The 16,627-nt window shown below is 46.9% G+C and overlaps 1 protein-coding gene and 1 long non-coding RNA gene across 2 annotated transcripts in view; both read left to right on the top strand.

Annotated features, from left to right (window-relative positions):
- The first annotated feature begins 304 nt into the window (after positions 1-304).
- Positions 305-4,319, top strand: LOC120865260. The gene is made up of 3 exons (XR_005721347.1): positions 305-444; positions 1,821-3,151; positions 3,834-4,319. It is a non-coding gene; the product is annotated as an uncharacterized LOC120865260 (long non-coding RNA).
- A 1,277-nt stretch (positions 4,320-5,596) lies between these two features.
- LRMDA (leucine rich melanocyte differentiation associated) overlaps positions 5,597-16,627 on the top strand; it is a 1,143,538-nt gene continuing 1,132,507 nt past the window's right edge. The window contains exons 1-2 of the mRNA XM_040242346.1: positions 5,597-5,757; positions 12,733-12,833. Of these exons, the coding sequence (XP_040098280.1) occupies positions 5,728-5,757; positions 12,733-12,833 (131 nt within the window). The 5' untranslated portion in view covers positions 5,597-5,727. The remainder of the gene's footprint in view (positions 5,758-12,732; positions 12,834-16,627) is intronic.

The following is a 16,627-nucleotide window of genomic DNA, read 5'->3' as shown; positions in this document are numbered from 1 at the left end:
AAAGATGACTTCTGAAGCCACAGTGAGTTTGGATGATTACAAGTCCTTGCTACTTGAAGCACCTGAGAAAAATAAGAGATGCTAGGGCACCACCTACTGAATCAGAATCTCATTTTCTGACTTTCACATACTTTTTAAAAAGTGACATGCCTTTTTACGTCTCATTTTTTTTATTTTTCCTGAGGTATAACTGATTTACAGGGTCATGTTACTTTCAGGTGGTGTTTGTTGTTTAGTCACTTAGACGTGTCCCAACTCTTTTGCAGCCCTATGGACTGTAACCTGCCAGGCTCCTCTCTTCATGGGATTTCCTGGGCAAGAATACTGGAGTGGGTTGCCATTTCCTCCTGCAGGGGATCTTCTTGACCCAGGGATCAAACCTGCGTCTTCTGCATTCACAGGTGGATTCTTTACCACTGAGCGGCCAGGGAAGCCCAGTTTCAGGTATACAGCAAAGTGAATCTCATATGCAAATACATATGTCCACCCTTTTTAAGAGTAGTTTCCCATATAGGCCATCACAGAATACTTAGTAGAGTTGCCTGTGTTATTAGTTATATATTTTATATATAGTAATATGAATGTGTTGATCCCAATGTTCCCGTTTATCCCTCCCCCTTCCTTCCATAAGTTTATTTTCTATATCTGTAACTCTGTTTCAGTTTTGCAAATAAGTTCATTTGTATCCTTTTTAAAGATTCCATATATAAGCAATATCACATGATATTTGTCGTTCTCTTGTGAGTTCTATATATATTAATTGAAGTTGGGGGAGGTTTTTCCTCTAAGTGGCAGAAACTTGCCAAGCCAAGTTGGGATTCTGGAAGGGTCACTGGGCCTTAGACCCTGCTCCCTTCTTCCCCACTGGCCAGTATAAAGCTGAACAGTGTCGTCTGGTCAAGGATTTCTTTCCCTTTCCAAATCTGAACCCCTGTCGCCACATCAGGGATGACTCTCTCCTGTGCTCAGCTAAGGACTTGGAGTATCTGGCAAGTTCCAGGCAAATTGGGGAATATGATTTGCTTTTCACTGCTGTCTTCAGGATTTGTGAAAATAATGCTAAGACATCAGCAGATAGCAGTCTAATTTGTAAATTCTTATTTATTTCCCTGCTGGTCTCCTCCTATCTTGTCTTTAATTACGAAAGTAGTAAGTGCAGGTCGCAGAAATCACAGAAGAAAAGCAGAAGCTCCTTCCCACACCCCTTCCCCAAACCTGCTCCCTTTTCTGCTCCTGGTGGATATTTGCACTTCAGTAGAGAGACAACAACAGACCCTTTTACGATCTAAAGAGAAGGGAAATCAGAGGTGCTGAGAATTAAATAATAGTAATTATAATTAGGATACTAGTAAATAATAACAATAAACTAATATCTGTGCAATGAATACTCATGCCAGACATTATGATGACATTTAATATACATGAAACAAATGAATTGTTCAGAATGGGGAAGCAGAGAGGTGTTCTGAAGTATAGATCATCCTCAAGTCGCCTCACTAGTGTGCACAAACTGCCAAGAGGGCCCTGGAAAACTCCCCTCTTTCCTATACTTCCCCAACCCCTTTTAGGCTGAAATGAGTTTGCTTCATCAACAAAGAGCATTTTGTATGCAGACATCCTGCCTTTTTTTTTTTTTTTAATTGAAATCTGAATGTGGTGAGTCTGAACTAGGGGCTGGGGTGTGATGAATTACAGCAGCCATCTTAACCTGCTCAGAGGCTGGGCCTGAAAGAAATGAGGCCAGGCCGAACAGAAATTCAGTTAAGGATAGGGAGGAATGTGAATAAAACTTTGTTAACTGGCCCCTGTCTTTCTTTCAGCTGCTGATGCACGGAGTTGGAAGATTTAAGGAATCAGTTCCTGTTTCTCTGGTTCTGGCCGACCCTAGAATCAACTCCCTTGATTGGAAATAAACAGGATTTTCCTTTCTGTCCCCAGGAATGTGACAGAGGAAGGACTCTAGGGGAAAAGGCCTCATCTGCCAAAGAATAATAATAATAACAAAGATGACAGTAGGAATAAAATATCGTCCTCTTCATCAAGGCGATAAGGAAGTATCCAGTTATATGTGTTGAGCCTTCTCACTCTCCATATACATATGTTAGAACTTCAGAATTTAGCCCAGGTTTGATTTGAACTTTCTGTCCTGTGGTCGTCTTGAGTGTACTGAACAAATTGGGCTACATGTCTCACCTTTGGTTTTAGAAAATAGGACCGCAATTAGAGCACTTCGTGTTGATGTAGTACCTTAAATGCCTGAGTATGAACCTCCTTCCTGGAGGGTGTGTCTGTGTCACGAGTGCCCCCAGTGCCTGGCATGGGGCCTAGCCTTTGGAAACTGGGGCAGAGGGACTGTGATCTAAATGGGTGAGGCAGGGAGTCCTCCAGCTCCCTCTCTCTTGGCTGAGGAATGGGATGAACCTAGATGACTGCATGACCCTTCCCTTCCCCTTGGTGCTCCTGGGGCAGGGACAGGAAGAGCTTTATGCAGGGAGAAACCCAATAAGACTCAGCCTCTCTGTTGATTTCTGCAAACTCCTTGTGTTCCAAAGGAATCATTTGCCCACTTCTGGGCCAGCTGGATATGAGTTTGCTCTCTCCCCTCCCAAGGGGAGGTCCATGTTACCTGAAGAAACTTCCCTTTTTGGTTAAGAAGGTGATGAGGTAGAAGAATGTCCCCGCCCTGCTCGCTCTTCCAATCTTTCTTGGTTCAGAGATAGATACTTTTTCTCCTTCTCCTCTCCCTCCCGCTCCTTCTCCTTGTTCCTCTGTTCTGAAGGCTAACTTCCCAAAGCTGAGGGGAGTAAGGAGAGGTGAATCCAATCTGTTCCTAGAGGAGCCCTCCTCCACTACATTAAACAAATTTTTACTCTGCTGAGTAACTTTCAATAGCTCCCTGTTGTCATCAATTTACATTTCTAACATTAAAGCCCACTTTAATATGAGCTGTCTTGAACTTTGTTCTTTGTGATTTCCCAATGTTCTCTCCCCGGAGTCAATTGGGCTTCCCAGTGTGTTCACTTAGTGGAGACGAGTGGTTGGAGAGGCATTTGAGGCAAAACCAACAGCTAAAAGGCAAGCAGAGGATGGGACAAGCAAGAAAGGAGGCCGGAGAGGCAAAGGTTGATGGGATATAAAAGGTCTGAGGGACGTAAGTATGATGATTGGGGCTCAAGATTTTGGGCTGTATTATTAGACTGGGAGGAAGCCATTGAAAGATTTCAGGTAGGGTCAAATCCAGCTTTTAGAATGATATCCCTGGGGCTATGTAGAGAAGGGAACTGCAGTGAGGGGGTTTGGAAAAGTGGCAAAGACCCCTGCTGACAGTGTCATTGGTGAATAGGGTCTGCAGAATAGACTTTCTGTGCTCAGAAGACACAGCCATGTATGGAGGTAGGGCCATGGATGAAATGACCTTAGGCACCCTGCTCCTGGTGGGAGGGAAGAGTGGGGTTCCAGTTTCATTTCCGAGTAGGTTTCAGTTTATTTCCACATGTTGTCTCCTTTGGGTCAAAGCCCTTTTAGGAAGGCCAAGGGGAAAGTTCCCCGGGGAGAGCAGAGTATCACTTCCTCTTTTTCAGGCAGGAAAGGCAGACAAAAGACAATGGACCAGAGAGGGTGTGTCCAGCAGAGAAGGAGGGAGGAGCCAGAGGAGCTGGCCCGGGGCAGGAGGCCTGGAAGATTCCCTTTGATCCCCTTATCTCTGGAGGGCAAGCTTGCTTATTTGGCCAGTGGGGCCTTTTGTTACAGCATTTCCTGGAGCCCCCCAAAGTAAACACAACCAAGTCTATGTTCTTACAGCTCTACTTTACTGTGTCTGGTCCTTCCAACAGAGAGAAAGGGCAGGCGAGTCAACCCTCAGAAGTCACCCCCACTCATCAGAACGCTGACAATAAAGATGCAGGTTACAATGCATTAGCGCCACGCCTGAGAGAGGACTGTGACGGCCACAAAATGCTGAACCACCATCGTGATTATCATCATCAACTGAACAACTAGGGCTTTCTAAGATCTAAGGCTTAGATCTATGGAGTAATAAAACGGGAACAATGAAAAGGCCTGTGAACACCCTCTTTGATAGAGGTGGGAAGCTACAGTCATCAATACGTCTACTGAACTGAGGTACTTGCAATGCCCATGAGACCTGGAGTCTGGCGTGTCAGGAGTCAGTTTTCCCTTCTCTGTTCAAATGGTGCCTATGCCCATTGGTATTAAAGAAGCAGGGTGGAAAGGCTAGTTACCGCTGGGCTGGCTCTCAGTTGCAATAGGGCATGGGTGATACATGAAATTGAACTGGAATCTGGTAATTTTTTTGCCAGCAAAAGATACGGTTTTTCCAGTAGTCATGTATGGATGTGAGAGTTGGACCATAAAGAAAGCTGAGTGCCTAAGAATCGATGCTTTTGAACTGCGGTGTTGGAGAAGACTCTTAAGAGTCCCTTGGACTGCAAGGAGATCCAACCAGTCAATCCTAAAGGAAATCAGTCCTGAATATTCACTGAATATTCAGCTGAAGCTGAAACTCCAATACTTTGGCCACCTGATGCAAAGAACTGACTCATTTGAAAAGACCCTGATGCTGGGAAAGATTGAAGGTGGGAGGAGAAGGGGACCACAGAGGATGAGATGATTGGGTGGCATCAACGTCTTGACGAACATGAGTTTGAGTAAGCTCCGGGGGTTGGTGATGGACAGGGAAGCCTGGCATACTGCAGTCCATGAGGTTGCAAAGAGTTAGACGCGACCAAACTGAATCGCTTTGTGCATCCTGGTGATGGAGGTGTGAAGGCAAAAACAGGCATGGAGAAAACTGGGGCCCTTTCAGTGGAGGACAGGCATGAACATCCATTTGCGTACCCAGGGGGCCTGACTTCATCCAGACAGGAGGCAGCAGAGGCCACCCTTCACTTCCAGATGCGGGGAAGATGTGTGTGGGGAGCTGACTCCTCCAATGACTTGCAGCCTCACATTTAACATTTCCCTGTGAGATTAGAGAATAAATTTGGGAACATCATTTGACTCTTCTTCCCGGCGAGTATTCCTGTCAAGTAGAGTGCTACTAGCTGAGCCCGTGCTTTACTTACAGAAAAATTCAATTTCCTCCTGCTCCCCATGCAAACGGTAACTCCATCAAGTATCCTTTCAATGTCTTAACTATTCCCCTTCCCATAACCCCTCAAAGTTGGGGAGAGGAGTTTCCGCCCAGACGCCCCTCCTCCCTGCAGTTGAGGACAATTGTGTAATCCGGATTGTGACACAGAGGAAAGTCCTAGCTCTCCATGCTCCTGGCTAACGGTTTAGATGGGGAGCTCGTGATGGGCCCACTCCACTATCCTCCGTGCGCCCCCACCAACGCGGCAGGGCTCTGGGCGTGAGATGGGGGACCTATTCCTGTTGTCTTGACCCCTCCTGAACGATAGGGTCCTGGGACGCCCGGGGGTGGGGCGCCGAGAAGCCAGGTGGTTCCCCGCGCCCCCGCCGAGGGTGGGGCGCAGGAGCGGCGGGCACCTCTTGCGGCGCGCGGGGCGGTAGCTGAGGCTCACCTGCGCGAGGCCCGGCCCAGAGCGGGCGGCGGGCGCACAGCTGAGCCGAGGTTCCGACGCTCAGTCCGCGCCTCGGGCTTCCGCCGGGTCAGCTGACCGCCCAGTGCGGAACTAAGCGCCGGCCGCGAGCTTCCCGCCGCCACAGCGCTCCTGCTCGGCACTCGGTACCGCGCGCCCCGTCGCCATGGCCGGGCTTGTGGTCAGTGGAACTCAAGTAAGTCCGCTGGGCCCACCCCGCCCCCTCCTGGGCACGGTCGGTCTGAGGAGGGAGCTCTGGGGCGAGCGGCGTCCAGAGGTCAGACGGGTGCTCCGTGCCCCACCTCGGGGCTGCGTCTGCAGCAGCGGAGTGAGGCAGGCCTGAGGGGAGCACCGCGCGGGAGGAGAGGGCGGGAAGACCCTCGGGTCGCCTGGACCCTCCAACCGCAGCGCTCAGTGATCAGAGGCCAGCCTGCGGACCTCTCCGTCAGGTGGAGTGGGCACCTCTCCCAACCCACGGTACTTTTTCGAGTCCACAAAAAAGTTGTAATTTCTTTCATAATCAAGGAAAAAAAAAGAACCTTGTTAAAAGAAACGTTTTAATACATTTGTCTTTACACCAATGCAGTTGTAAAATAGAAATGGTAGTTTTAGAGTTTTCTTTTTCTTCTCCCCGATGACGGAGGTAGGAGCCTCTGAAAGACACAGTGAGAATCACGATGTGACCGTGCAGGCGCTGGGTTGCAGGGCTTCGCTGCAGACTTGCTCCAGTTCCTAACCCTAGACCCCTTATCAAAGACCGGTAGAAGGCTACAATGCTCCAGTTTTATTTCGACGCCTGACTTTAACGGGCGTCCTTGGGGATGGCAACACTCTAGTTTCCACCTGGGGTGATAGACACCCAGCTTTACTTGCTGTCAGCCCTGTAGAGCCGCTTTAGTTGTTTTTAGTTATTGCTGGAGGGTTGGACTCAACTACTCGGGGGCCAGGTGCCTTTTACTTGCTGGAGAAGCCAGGTGTCCCTTATAAGCTCTGATTGAGCCGGCCCTCCTGCTCCCCTGCTTTTCCTGGATGCCCTAGAGAAATGGTTCTGAGGTTTTGCAGCTCTCCCCTTGGATTGCTTGAGGCAGGTAGTGTCAGGCACAATTAGATTTTGAGATTACTTTGGGCTTAGGGAATGTTTCTCCCTTCTTAGAGTTCAAGAGTTAGCAGGTCAGGGAGGTACTAGCCTGGGAAAGAGGTTAAAATGAAGTGTCTTATTTAGCTGGCATGGAAAAGGGACTTTCTGGGAGTTAATAAGGCTGCAGAGGGAAGGGCTAGAGGAGAGGGCCTCTGCCCAAGCCAGGTCCCTGACCCTCCGAACCTAGGTCTCTGCATTTCAGAGCCAGGAGTCTCTGGGTGTAGCTGCTTCCAGCTTCACGGAAGACTTGACATGGGCCTGCCAACCTTCCTGTGCTTCCCTTTCTCATCCTCTATTTCCAAAGCTCAATTTTTTTTTTTTTTCCTCTTGAGCCCCTTGATTTTAGCCCATCCTAAACAGCCCAAGGGCAGTGACCTGTGAGTGAGGCATTTTGGGCCCTTGGGACTGTTCTAAACAAATGGAGCTGCCAGGGCAAGAGCTGAGCAGGCAAGCTGGGGGAAATGCCCTTGTGTCATAGGTGCCCCGTATTCTAAACCTGCAAGGTCAGTGAATCTGAGTGGTGGCTCAGGGCTTTAGGTCTTTTTAACGTTCTGCCTTTTGCAGCCATTATAAGATGTAGCACCTTAAATGTGTATCACATGGTCCTTCTCAAACTTGGGATCCTTCTGAAAGGGTGGGGGGAGGAAACTCACTTCCCATGAGCCCACACTGTTAACTGCTTTTATTTCAATATTGCGTAAGTATACAATCATAAAACCAGATAAAACTTTTTCTAAGTTCATATTTAGAGAGCCATAACCCCCCCCCCCCCCCGCAAAAGGGATGGCTTAAGTGTAAAAACGAAAACCATAACACCCATAAAATTAAACAATGAAATGGATGGTGTTTGCTGAAACTCGGTCACTGCTTTCGATGCTGCTGTGGCCTGGCGGCTGTGGCCCTGGGTTTTAGGAGCTGCACAAACCTGAAACACCACATGCTTGGGGATGTTGCTGTCCTCCCTGCACTTTTCTCTGAACAGTGTTTCAACATGGATCTGACAGCATTTGGCCTTCTGTTGGCATGAATGCATCATTTCTATTCAGCACGAAGGCCTCAGTCTTCCTTCTCCACCAGCTTAGGACAGTTATAGTAATGGCATTAATACAATTGCAGACACAAATGCAGAATTGGAATTGGGATACTGAGATCTCATACCGGAGAGACATGGGAATAAAAAACCCCTTCCACAGGGATACTGGTGTGATTCACTACCTACCTAGTGGCCACGAGGTGCCAAGGACAAGGCTATGGGCTTTAAATATGTTAACTTATTTCATTCCTGTAACATAAATAAAATGAGGATAAAATGTGACTCATAGGTTTATTTAATGAGGATTGACTAAAATATCAATAACCTCAGCTATGCAGATGACACCACCCTTATGGCAGAAAGTGAAGAACTAAAGAGCCTCTTGATGAAAGTGAAAGAGGAGAGTGAAAAAGTTGGCCTAAACCTCAACATTCAGAAAACTAAGATCATGCCATCCGGTCCCATCACTTTGTGGGAAATAGATGGGAAAATAGTGGAAACAGTGGCTGACTTTATTTTTTAGGGCTCTAAAATCACTGCAAATGGTGATTGCAGCCATGAAATTAAAAGACGTTTACTCCTTGGAAGGAAAGTTATGACCAACCTAGATAGCATATTCAAAAGCAGAGACATTACTTTGCCGACTAAGGTCCGTCTAGTCAAGGCTATGGTTTTTCCTGTGGTCATGCATGGATGTGAAGAAGGCTGAGCACCGAAGAATTGATGCTTTTGAACTGTGGTGTTGGAGAAGACTCTTGAGAGTCCCTGGACTGCCAGGAGATCCAACCAGTCCATCCTAAAGGAGATCATTGGGTGTTCATTGGAAGGACTGATGTTGAAGCTGAAACTCCAATACTTTGGCCACCTGATGTGGAGAGCTGACTCATTTGAAAAGACCCTGATGCTGGGAAAGATTGAGGGCAGGAGGAGAAGGAGACGACAGAGGATGAGATGGTTGGATGGCATCATTGACTCAATGGACATGGGTTTGGGTGGACTGCAGGAGTTGGTGATGGACAGGGAGGCCTGGCGTGCTGTGGTTCATGGGGTTGCAAAGAGTCAGACACAGAGTGACTGAACTGAATTGACTAGTTAAGAGCCAGGTGGGAGGCTTTTAATAAATATGAGTTGTTACATTATTCTTAATACCTTTTGGGGGTGGTTAGCAATGGCAACCCACTCCAGTACTCTTGCCTGGAAAATTCCATGGACGGAGGAGCCTGGTGGGCTGTAGTCCATGGGGTCGCAACTGAGTGACTTCACTTTCACTTTCCACTTTCATGTATTAGAGAAGAAAATGGCAACCCACCCCAGTGTTCTTGCCTGGAGAATCCCAGGGATGGCGGAGCCTGGTGGGCTGCCATATATGGGGTCGCACAGAGTCGAACACGACTGAAGTGACTTAGCAGCAGCAGTGTTTAACTAGTTCATAGAAGAAGAAACAGTGTCTATGAGATTGTGACCCATCCAAGGTAATGCAACTAGTTAAGTAGCAGCACAGGGATGCCGATTCATGACCAGAGTTCTTTCTATTCATGGAGCTTCCAGTACTGCAAATCTAAAATTAATGATGCCTCACCTCCAAGTGGGGGCAGGCATCCTGAAATAACCTCCTTTCAATCTGACTACTGACAACACTCCCCCCATCCCCAAAATCTGTGAGCCAGACTATCTCAACTGCAAAGAGAAACCTTCTGCGTCGCAATTTGGTAATTTTCTGCAGCTTCTGCTCAGAGGAGCTCAGTGTGTGTACATGTGGAGATCCTGCCAAGCTATTATTTTTCTTTCTGGTGTTCCTCTCTGTAGGGGTCTTGAACTTGATATGTTTTTATTTCCCTGATAATGGTGTCCTTTTCTATTGTAATTCCACATGATCAAAGTCTTGGGGGTACATATTACATATGTATTATGTACATATTACATATGTATTACGTACTTGGGGTACATATTACATACATATTTCAAACTAAAAGTATGAAACTTTGTTCTTCATTTCACTCAAAATCAAGATAATTGTCTAAACACAGTGCCTTCTCATTTGTTCTTCATTTCACTCAAAATCAAGATAATTGTCTAAATGCAGTGCCTTCTCATTTTGGGTGGGCTCTTGCTTCGGTGGCATTTAAATCTGTTAACCTCTACATCCCTTCTCTTGTTTGGTGAAGACACAGGCTATTTTTGTTCTGGCTCTTCTAGTTTCCTGTTTTATGTTAGGTGGTCCCATGCTGCAAGGAGTCTCCTGACATCCTGAGATGTAATGTCTTCCACTCAGGAGCACTTCTTAAATAAGTCTCTCCTCTCATTATGAGTGTTATTTGCTGTGCCTGGCAGTGACTGCTTGCTGCTTTTAAGCCTTTTCCAGCCAATTTGAACCCTTCAGCATGGTTGACTTAACTCCCATCTCAAAAAGCTTCCAATTTACTATGAGGGTGGTCCAAACCTAGACATGGCTTATCAAGTTGGTGTTCTTAGTAAACTTTGGAGACTTGGTCTTCGTCTCTGTGAAATAGGAGCAAGTTGTGATTTGTTTAGTTCTCCTGGAATGCTCTAATGTTGTTGTTTAGTCTCTCAGTTATTCCAACTCTTCTGCGACCCCATGGATTGTAGCCTGCCAGGCTCCTTGGATTTCCCAGGCAAGAATACTGGAGTGGATTGCCATTTCCTTCTCCTTGACCCAGGGATCAAACCCATGTCTCCTGCTTGGCAGTCGGGATTCTTTACTGCTGAGCCACCCAGGACGCTCTGTGATGTTAAGATCATGGAATAAAAGAAGCTAATGGAAGTTTTGTCAGACATGCTGTGAGTGGTTGAATGCTTCATGGTGGTAACTCTCCTTAATGTTTGTTTGCTCTGTAGTGGAATTCTACAGAAGATAAAAGGGAGCAAATATTCCTCTTTCTGCAGGCTCTAACGCTCTTCTGGGACCTTCGACATGGGATCATGAGGTAGTTCTAGATCTTTCAGCTAGGAAGACTCATTTTGAAGCCAAAACATGATGATAGCTAGCTGGCATTTGTTGATCAAGAATATCCATATTGTCATGTGCATATTTAAGAATTCCATGGCCTCCATGTTGTATGTCCTTATTCCTGGTGCAGAATGTGGTCCAGACTCTCCTTAAGAAGATGTATTATGCAGGGTAGGCCTCTGGAGTCTTAGTTTCCTCATATAAAGCATGAGGGATTTTGACTGAGTCCCTGCTAAATTTAATCCTTTGTAACCCATGAGGAAAGAACTCAGTTTCCACACTGAAAGCTCAGCCTCTCTGCTGCATATATAATGGAGGTCTTGAATGATTTTGATATGTACAAGATGGGTAAAAGGGATAGGTTTTCAGGTGAGCACCATGGGCCTAGGGGTCAGTGTGAACATATAATGCAGAAGCAGCTGCTGATGGTGAGCAGCTGAGTGAAGTCCCTAGATTCTCCAGTCTCTCTGGAGAATCCTTTATCTCTGCTTGGAAGCAGAACTTCATTTGTTACACGAGAAGAGAGGTGGATCTTATGTAGAGAGGGGAGAGATTACCATATTGAACTTACAGCCCTTTAGTTTTTAGTCTGTATCTTCCTGAGTCAAAATTATTTTATTGGAATCAGCTATTTTTTTCCTGTCTTTTCTCCCCATCTTGTATCTTCCAGTAATGAAGTTACTGAAGGATAGTGAACACAGGATATTATATTGTCAGCAATTGGTCCCCATTGGATAGGAAAGGGTTGAGAGATGACTTGAAAAATTGAGGGTGCCAGGGTGCAGGGTGACTTGTTTCACAGGTGGAGCCACATGAAAGTGCAGTTGCATAGTTCTATGATGGTCAGAGTATTTAGTAATTCATAACCTAATTTTAACCGTTTTAACCTAATACTGAAGATGCAAGATGGCCACCATATTCTTATTCTCAATTAGGAATCACAACCCCTCCACCCTACCTCCACCCTCTAGGACACTGCTCTCTCATTCCAGGACGTCTTGTCTATATGTGGAAGAGCAAAGGTTTGCAAGGCGAAAAGGATCAAGGCTGTAGCCTTGTAATGAGCTGGAATTCCTACTGAGCAGTTGAGGATGGGCTCCTTTTGTGGGAAGGCATCGTGTATTGTGGCCCGCTGCTGTCTGGTCACTGGTTTGTCTTACTGGTTTTGGAATTAGTTGCCAGTCCTGCCTTCACTGCTACCTGGAAACATAGGTTTCAAAAACTCGGTGCTTGGAGCAGTGAGAAAGCCCTCTGACCTCCCAGTCAGAAATTTTGGGATCAAATTTCAGTTCAGCCTCCTAATATTTGGGCATACACTAGGTAAATAATAATAATAAAAGTAAGTGAAAAAATGCTTAAGGGAACACTTCTGCCAGCAGAATGGGGTTGATTGCCAGGGGCTCCCTGGAGGACAGAGTCTTGGAAGCTCTGGCCACCCGTCGTTGCCCTGTTGCCTTCAAGTAGGCTCTGTTCAGAGTTTGGAGGACGCTTTATACGTGGTGGTAATAGGATGGGGTTGGTAGTCTGGGGAGGTTTTCTTGTCCAGCCTTATTTGTTCCAGCACCCTGCAGGTTGAATGCTGGTAAGTGCATCTGCTGTGTCTTTCCTGAGGTAATGTGCATAACAGGGTATTTGGGGGAGGGGGCACCGAGGAGAGGGAGCAGGAGAGCCGAGGGGCAGCTGTTGGGAAGGCCCCTGAGTGGGAGGCTGATTGCTGTGATTATATCAGCATGCTCTGACGTTGGGGTTTTTTTTTTGGACATCTGAATCCGGCCAATTTCAGTCCAATTTCCCTTGTGCCGGGATTAGTCTCCATCGTGCTAAGTGTACCAAGAAAGGGGAGCTGTTGGCAGAGTCCCTGAAGCCAAGTCCCAAAGCTGACTTGATCAGGGAAACAGCCACAAATGGGGCTGCCTTGTGTGAGGAGCGCGTTTCAAGTTGCGGAAGCAATCATCCGATCAGTGGTCCAGGACTGTGAGCAGCTGGGTGATTTCCGTTGGCCACATTGTTTCTGTTCCATTTTGATTTCCAGGTGTCCTACATAGGCCAGGACTGCAGAGAGATCCCAGAGCACCTCGGCAGGGACTGTGGACACTTTGCAAAGAGGCTTGATCTGAGCTTTAACCTTCTGAGGTATGTAACCTTCATGAGACAGACCAGGCCTGGGAGACCGAGGCCCCATGGTGAAGGCCTGCAGATAAAAGCCAGACAGCCCAGGTTTCCAAAGGGACCCCAAAGGTGTGACTCTGCTTCACGAGGTCCTCTGGCTCCCCTCTTGCAAAACAGTGAGTGTCCTCTGGCTCACATGTGTCCCTATGAGGGGCCGTCAGTGTCACTGTGGTCTTGCCCTTCCTCCCTGATGCCCATGCGTCATATTAGAAAACTCTTGGAGAGGAAGAGAGAGAGAACCAGCAGGTGAGTTGGGGGCATTTAGGGATGCTTTTGTGGATGACCCCATTGCGCAAAGATTTGCTGAATCCAAGGTAGAGTGTGTGTGCTGTTCTTTTTTTTTTTTTTCCTTTGCCTTTTTATGAATTGAAACTTTAAATATTTGTGCTGATGATTTCTCCCGGATGGTATTTCAAAGTAATTCCAATGCTGTTGGCATGGGGTAGGTGGGAGGGAAGCTCAAACAACTGTTCCAGACTTGGCAGAGAGGGTAAGTGTGATTGTCTATATTATTCCAATGGAGAAAACAGTTATTTCTTCCTAAAAGGTTCTGAATTGTGACTGGTTTGGGGACTCGAGGGAGGGAGCTGGGAGGTTCTTGGAAAGCAGCAATCAGTGGGATGAATTGGCAGGGATCTGGGTGGTGGCTTTTTCTAAGGAGGTGGCTCCATGCAGAGCTTTTTCCTAAGTGTCTCCTTGAGAGCCGTGCTATCCTCTGGTGGAACAGACTGTCTCCAGGTGGAAGGAGAAGGAGGAGCTGGAGTCCCACCCCAGGGCTCCGGTACTTTACTTCTTCCACAGTGTGGAGTCTCTTCTCTCCAAGGCAGGACACGCGGGCATTACAGATTCTAGCAAACATGGACAAAGCTTGGGGCTTTAAGGCACCAGAGGGTGCAAGGGACTTCAGGCAAAGCCAGCAGAGCTTCATGGGCTGGTGCTTAGGAGCTCACGGCTGTGCTGAGATGCATCGTTTGCACAGAAGGGGCATCCAGGGAATTGTGTTGGAAGGGAGTGGGCGCAGTGTGCTTCCTGACTCTCAAGGGGTTTGTGGGTTTCTGAGAAGATGTAGAAATGGAAAATTCACAGAGTAATACAGAGTGGTGAGAGGGTGCCAAATAAACTCTGACTCTGAACAAATGAAGGATGGTTTTTGGTCCCTACCCAAGAAGGGGACAGGATACAGTCTCAACTGATGGTGCCTGAGTCACGTGTGCACCTTACGCAGCTCCCCAGAGTAGGCTGGGGCAGAAGGTTCTTCCCATGTGACCAGCCTCTGGGTGTTTGGGGCTCTTGACTCAGGCAGTGGCTGCCTTGCTGCTGGGAGCCCGGATGTGGGTTTGAGGAGGCTGGGCCCTGGGAGAGGGTATGAGCAGTCACAGGTCATGGGACTGGGCTGTCAGGTCTGAGGAAACAGGGTCGTCTTTGTCACGTTATGGGGCCCTGCCTCTCTGAGAAGGGGTTCTTGGCTCTGAGAGGCTGGATCTTTAAGGATTTATCATAGGAAATGATTGGGCCTGGAGGCAGGAAAATTTTGTGAGAAGGAGGTTGGTTCAAAAAAAGGAATTAAGACTTTTGTTAACTTTTTGTTGAGAGGAGAAGAGTTTTTGTAAGTGTTGAGTTTGAGGAATGATCTAATCAGGAACCTGTTCTTGCTTGTGCTGTGGTCAATGTGTGAGTTGTAGCTGGGTTGGGGCAGGGATGAGCCATGGAGGGGTGAGGTCTCATGCAAGGGTTTCTATTAGGACTTGGGTAAGCTGGAAGGAGTTACAGACCAGAATGCAGAAGAATAACTCTGACTTGATGTGGTTATAGTGAGATTGACTCATCTTTGATGGTTTTATTTACCTAACTTGGGGGCAAGGGGAGGTGGCACTGTTTCTCTTGGGTGTCAGAGGAAGATGTAAGCTTACACACGTCCTTTGCCTTCAGTTGGATAAAAATTCAAAGATGATTTAGATGCTCATTTAATTCCTCTTTGGGGAGAGAAAGGGAGAAGGGAAGAGAAAGATCATGAACTTACCTACCACACAAGTGGACATGTGATTCCTACCAGGCTGAGGGGATTGTCATATCCAGAGGAAATACTGCGGATCCCTGCCCCACCTTTTGTAAAAGGTTTCTTCCCAGCCGTGTCTTGTCATTTCCGCGGGATTTGGTGGGGAGCATATCACCCTATATTTGCTCTGCACCTGGATTTACTGTAGCTCATGGTTCTAACTCTCTGCTCTGTCTTCTGTTCTCCCTCTTGGCAGCCTATCTGGTCCCATTCTCGACACCCCCTTCATCTCCCTTGAAGCTCAGTACAACATTACTGTGTATTATGCCAGTTCAAAGTGCACTGGGAGAGGTAGGGTGGTAATTTTGCATGCAGCAGGAGACGCTGGGTAGTGTTCTTCCTGAAGTCTTCAGGGTACTCCCTTGCCCTGGGGAGTTTCTCCCTGGCTGTTCCTCTCATCAGGATGAGGTCTCCTGCCTGTGACCAGGTGCCCCTCTTTCCCAGCCACTTTCCCTGCTTTCCATGTTCCTTCTTTCCAGCGCTACCCTCAGAAACACAAAATTCTTCTCACTTTGTTATGTTTGGAAGAATCACCCCGCTTCTTCTTACAGGACATCTCTGCAGGCTTCCATATCTCATCCAGAGAGTCATGTCAGGGTGTTGACTTAAATACAGCCATAGCCCCTAATACAAATTTTGCTACTCCTGTAAATCACAGGATCAGCTGCAATCTGTTTGTGCTTTAGACTGAAGCTTGTTTTTAGGCAAGGAGTTCTGCTTATTCATTTAAAAATATTTAATAGTACACATGGCATAATTTTTAGAAGGAACAAACCTGTAACCAATGAAAAGAAACTCTCCCTTACATATATGTCCTTTGCTTCCTGGTTCCCACCTGCACTGGTAACTACTGGTAGTTTTGTCATCCTCCAGAGTTAGTCCATGCATATACTAACATGAGAATTTCTTGTGGGGGCTAGATTGGTATTACTTCTTGCCAAGATGTTAGTTAAAAGAGAGGCACTAGGCTTCAGTTAACCACTCATGATCAGGACATCCTTCTCTGTTGTCTTGCTGTTAATTCAAAGCCATTCACCATCATCACTGTTAATTTCGTTCATGAAAGTTTCTGCTGATTTGCTCTATGGCTACCCATTCATGCTGGAGGGGAGGGTGGTTATGGATTTATAAGCTCTGAAACATTATTTTTTTCTTTCCATTACGCCTCAGGGTCTTCTCTCCTGCATTAGCTGTGAATCCATCCCTCCCTCGATTGGGTTGTACAGTAGTAGACTGGTTACTTCTCTATGCAGAAAGTCTTGGAAATTGAGGCTGTCTTGCTTCTGTGACTCTGTCCTGGGAGGATGAAAGTCCCTGGACCCAGTATGTTCCCTGACAGGTTGGAAAGAGAAGCAAGACAAAGGTCCAAATAAAATTGCTGGCTTCCTTAAAAGACTCAGACATACCTACTCTCTCAACCCTGGTCTCATCCTTCCTGTTATGACTGGATGGAAACCCAGGCGAGCCACAAAGACAATGAACTGGGACCAGCTCTCTGGACACAATTCCCAGGGGCAGGTAGGGTCCTGCCATCTCCCCTGTAATGGCCACAGAGGGTTTAGGAGGCTTATCAGGTAACAGCCAAGAGGAGTGAAGTTGTGTCCCTTGCACTTGGATGCATTAATGATCATGTATCCATCCAGTGTTTATATCTACATGAGAGTGTACTTTAGATTTTATTTTTTGAAGACAATCTGCTAAA

Source organism: Oryx dammah, unplaced genomic scaffold (genome assembly GCF_014754425.2).
Source record: "Oryx dammah isolate SB20612 unplaced genomic scaffold, SCBI_Odam_1.1 HiC_scaffold_6, whole genome shotgun sequence".
In the NCBI taxonomy this organism is placed as follows: domain Eukaryota; kingdom Metazoa; phylum Chordata; class Mammalia; order Artiodactyla; family Bovidae; genus Oryx; species Oryx dammah.
Note: the sequence above shows the minus strand (reverse complement) of the source record. Positions and strands in the feature narration are given on the sequence as shown.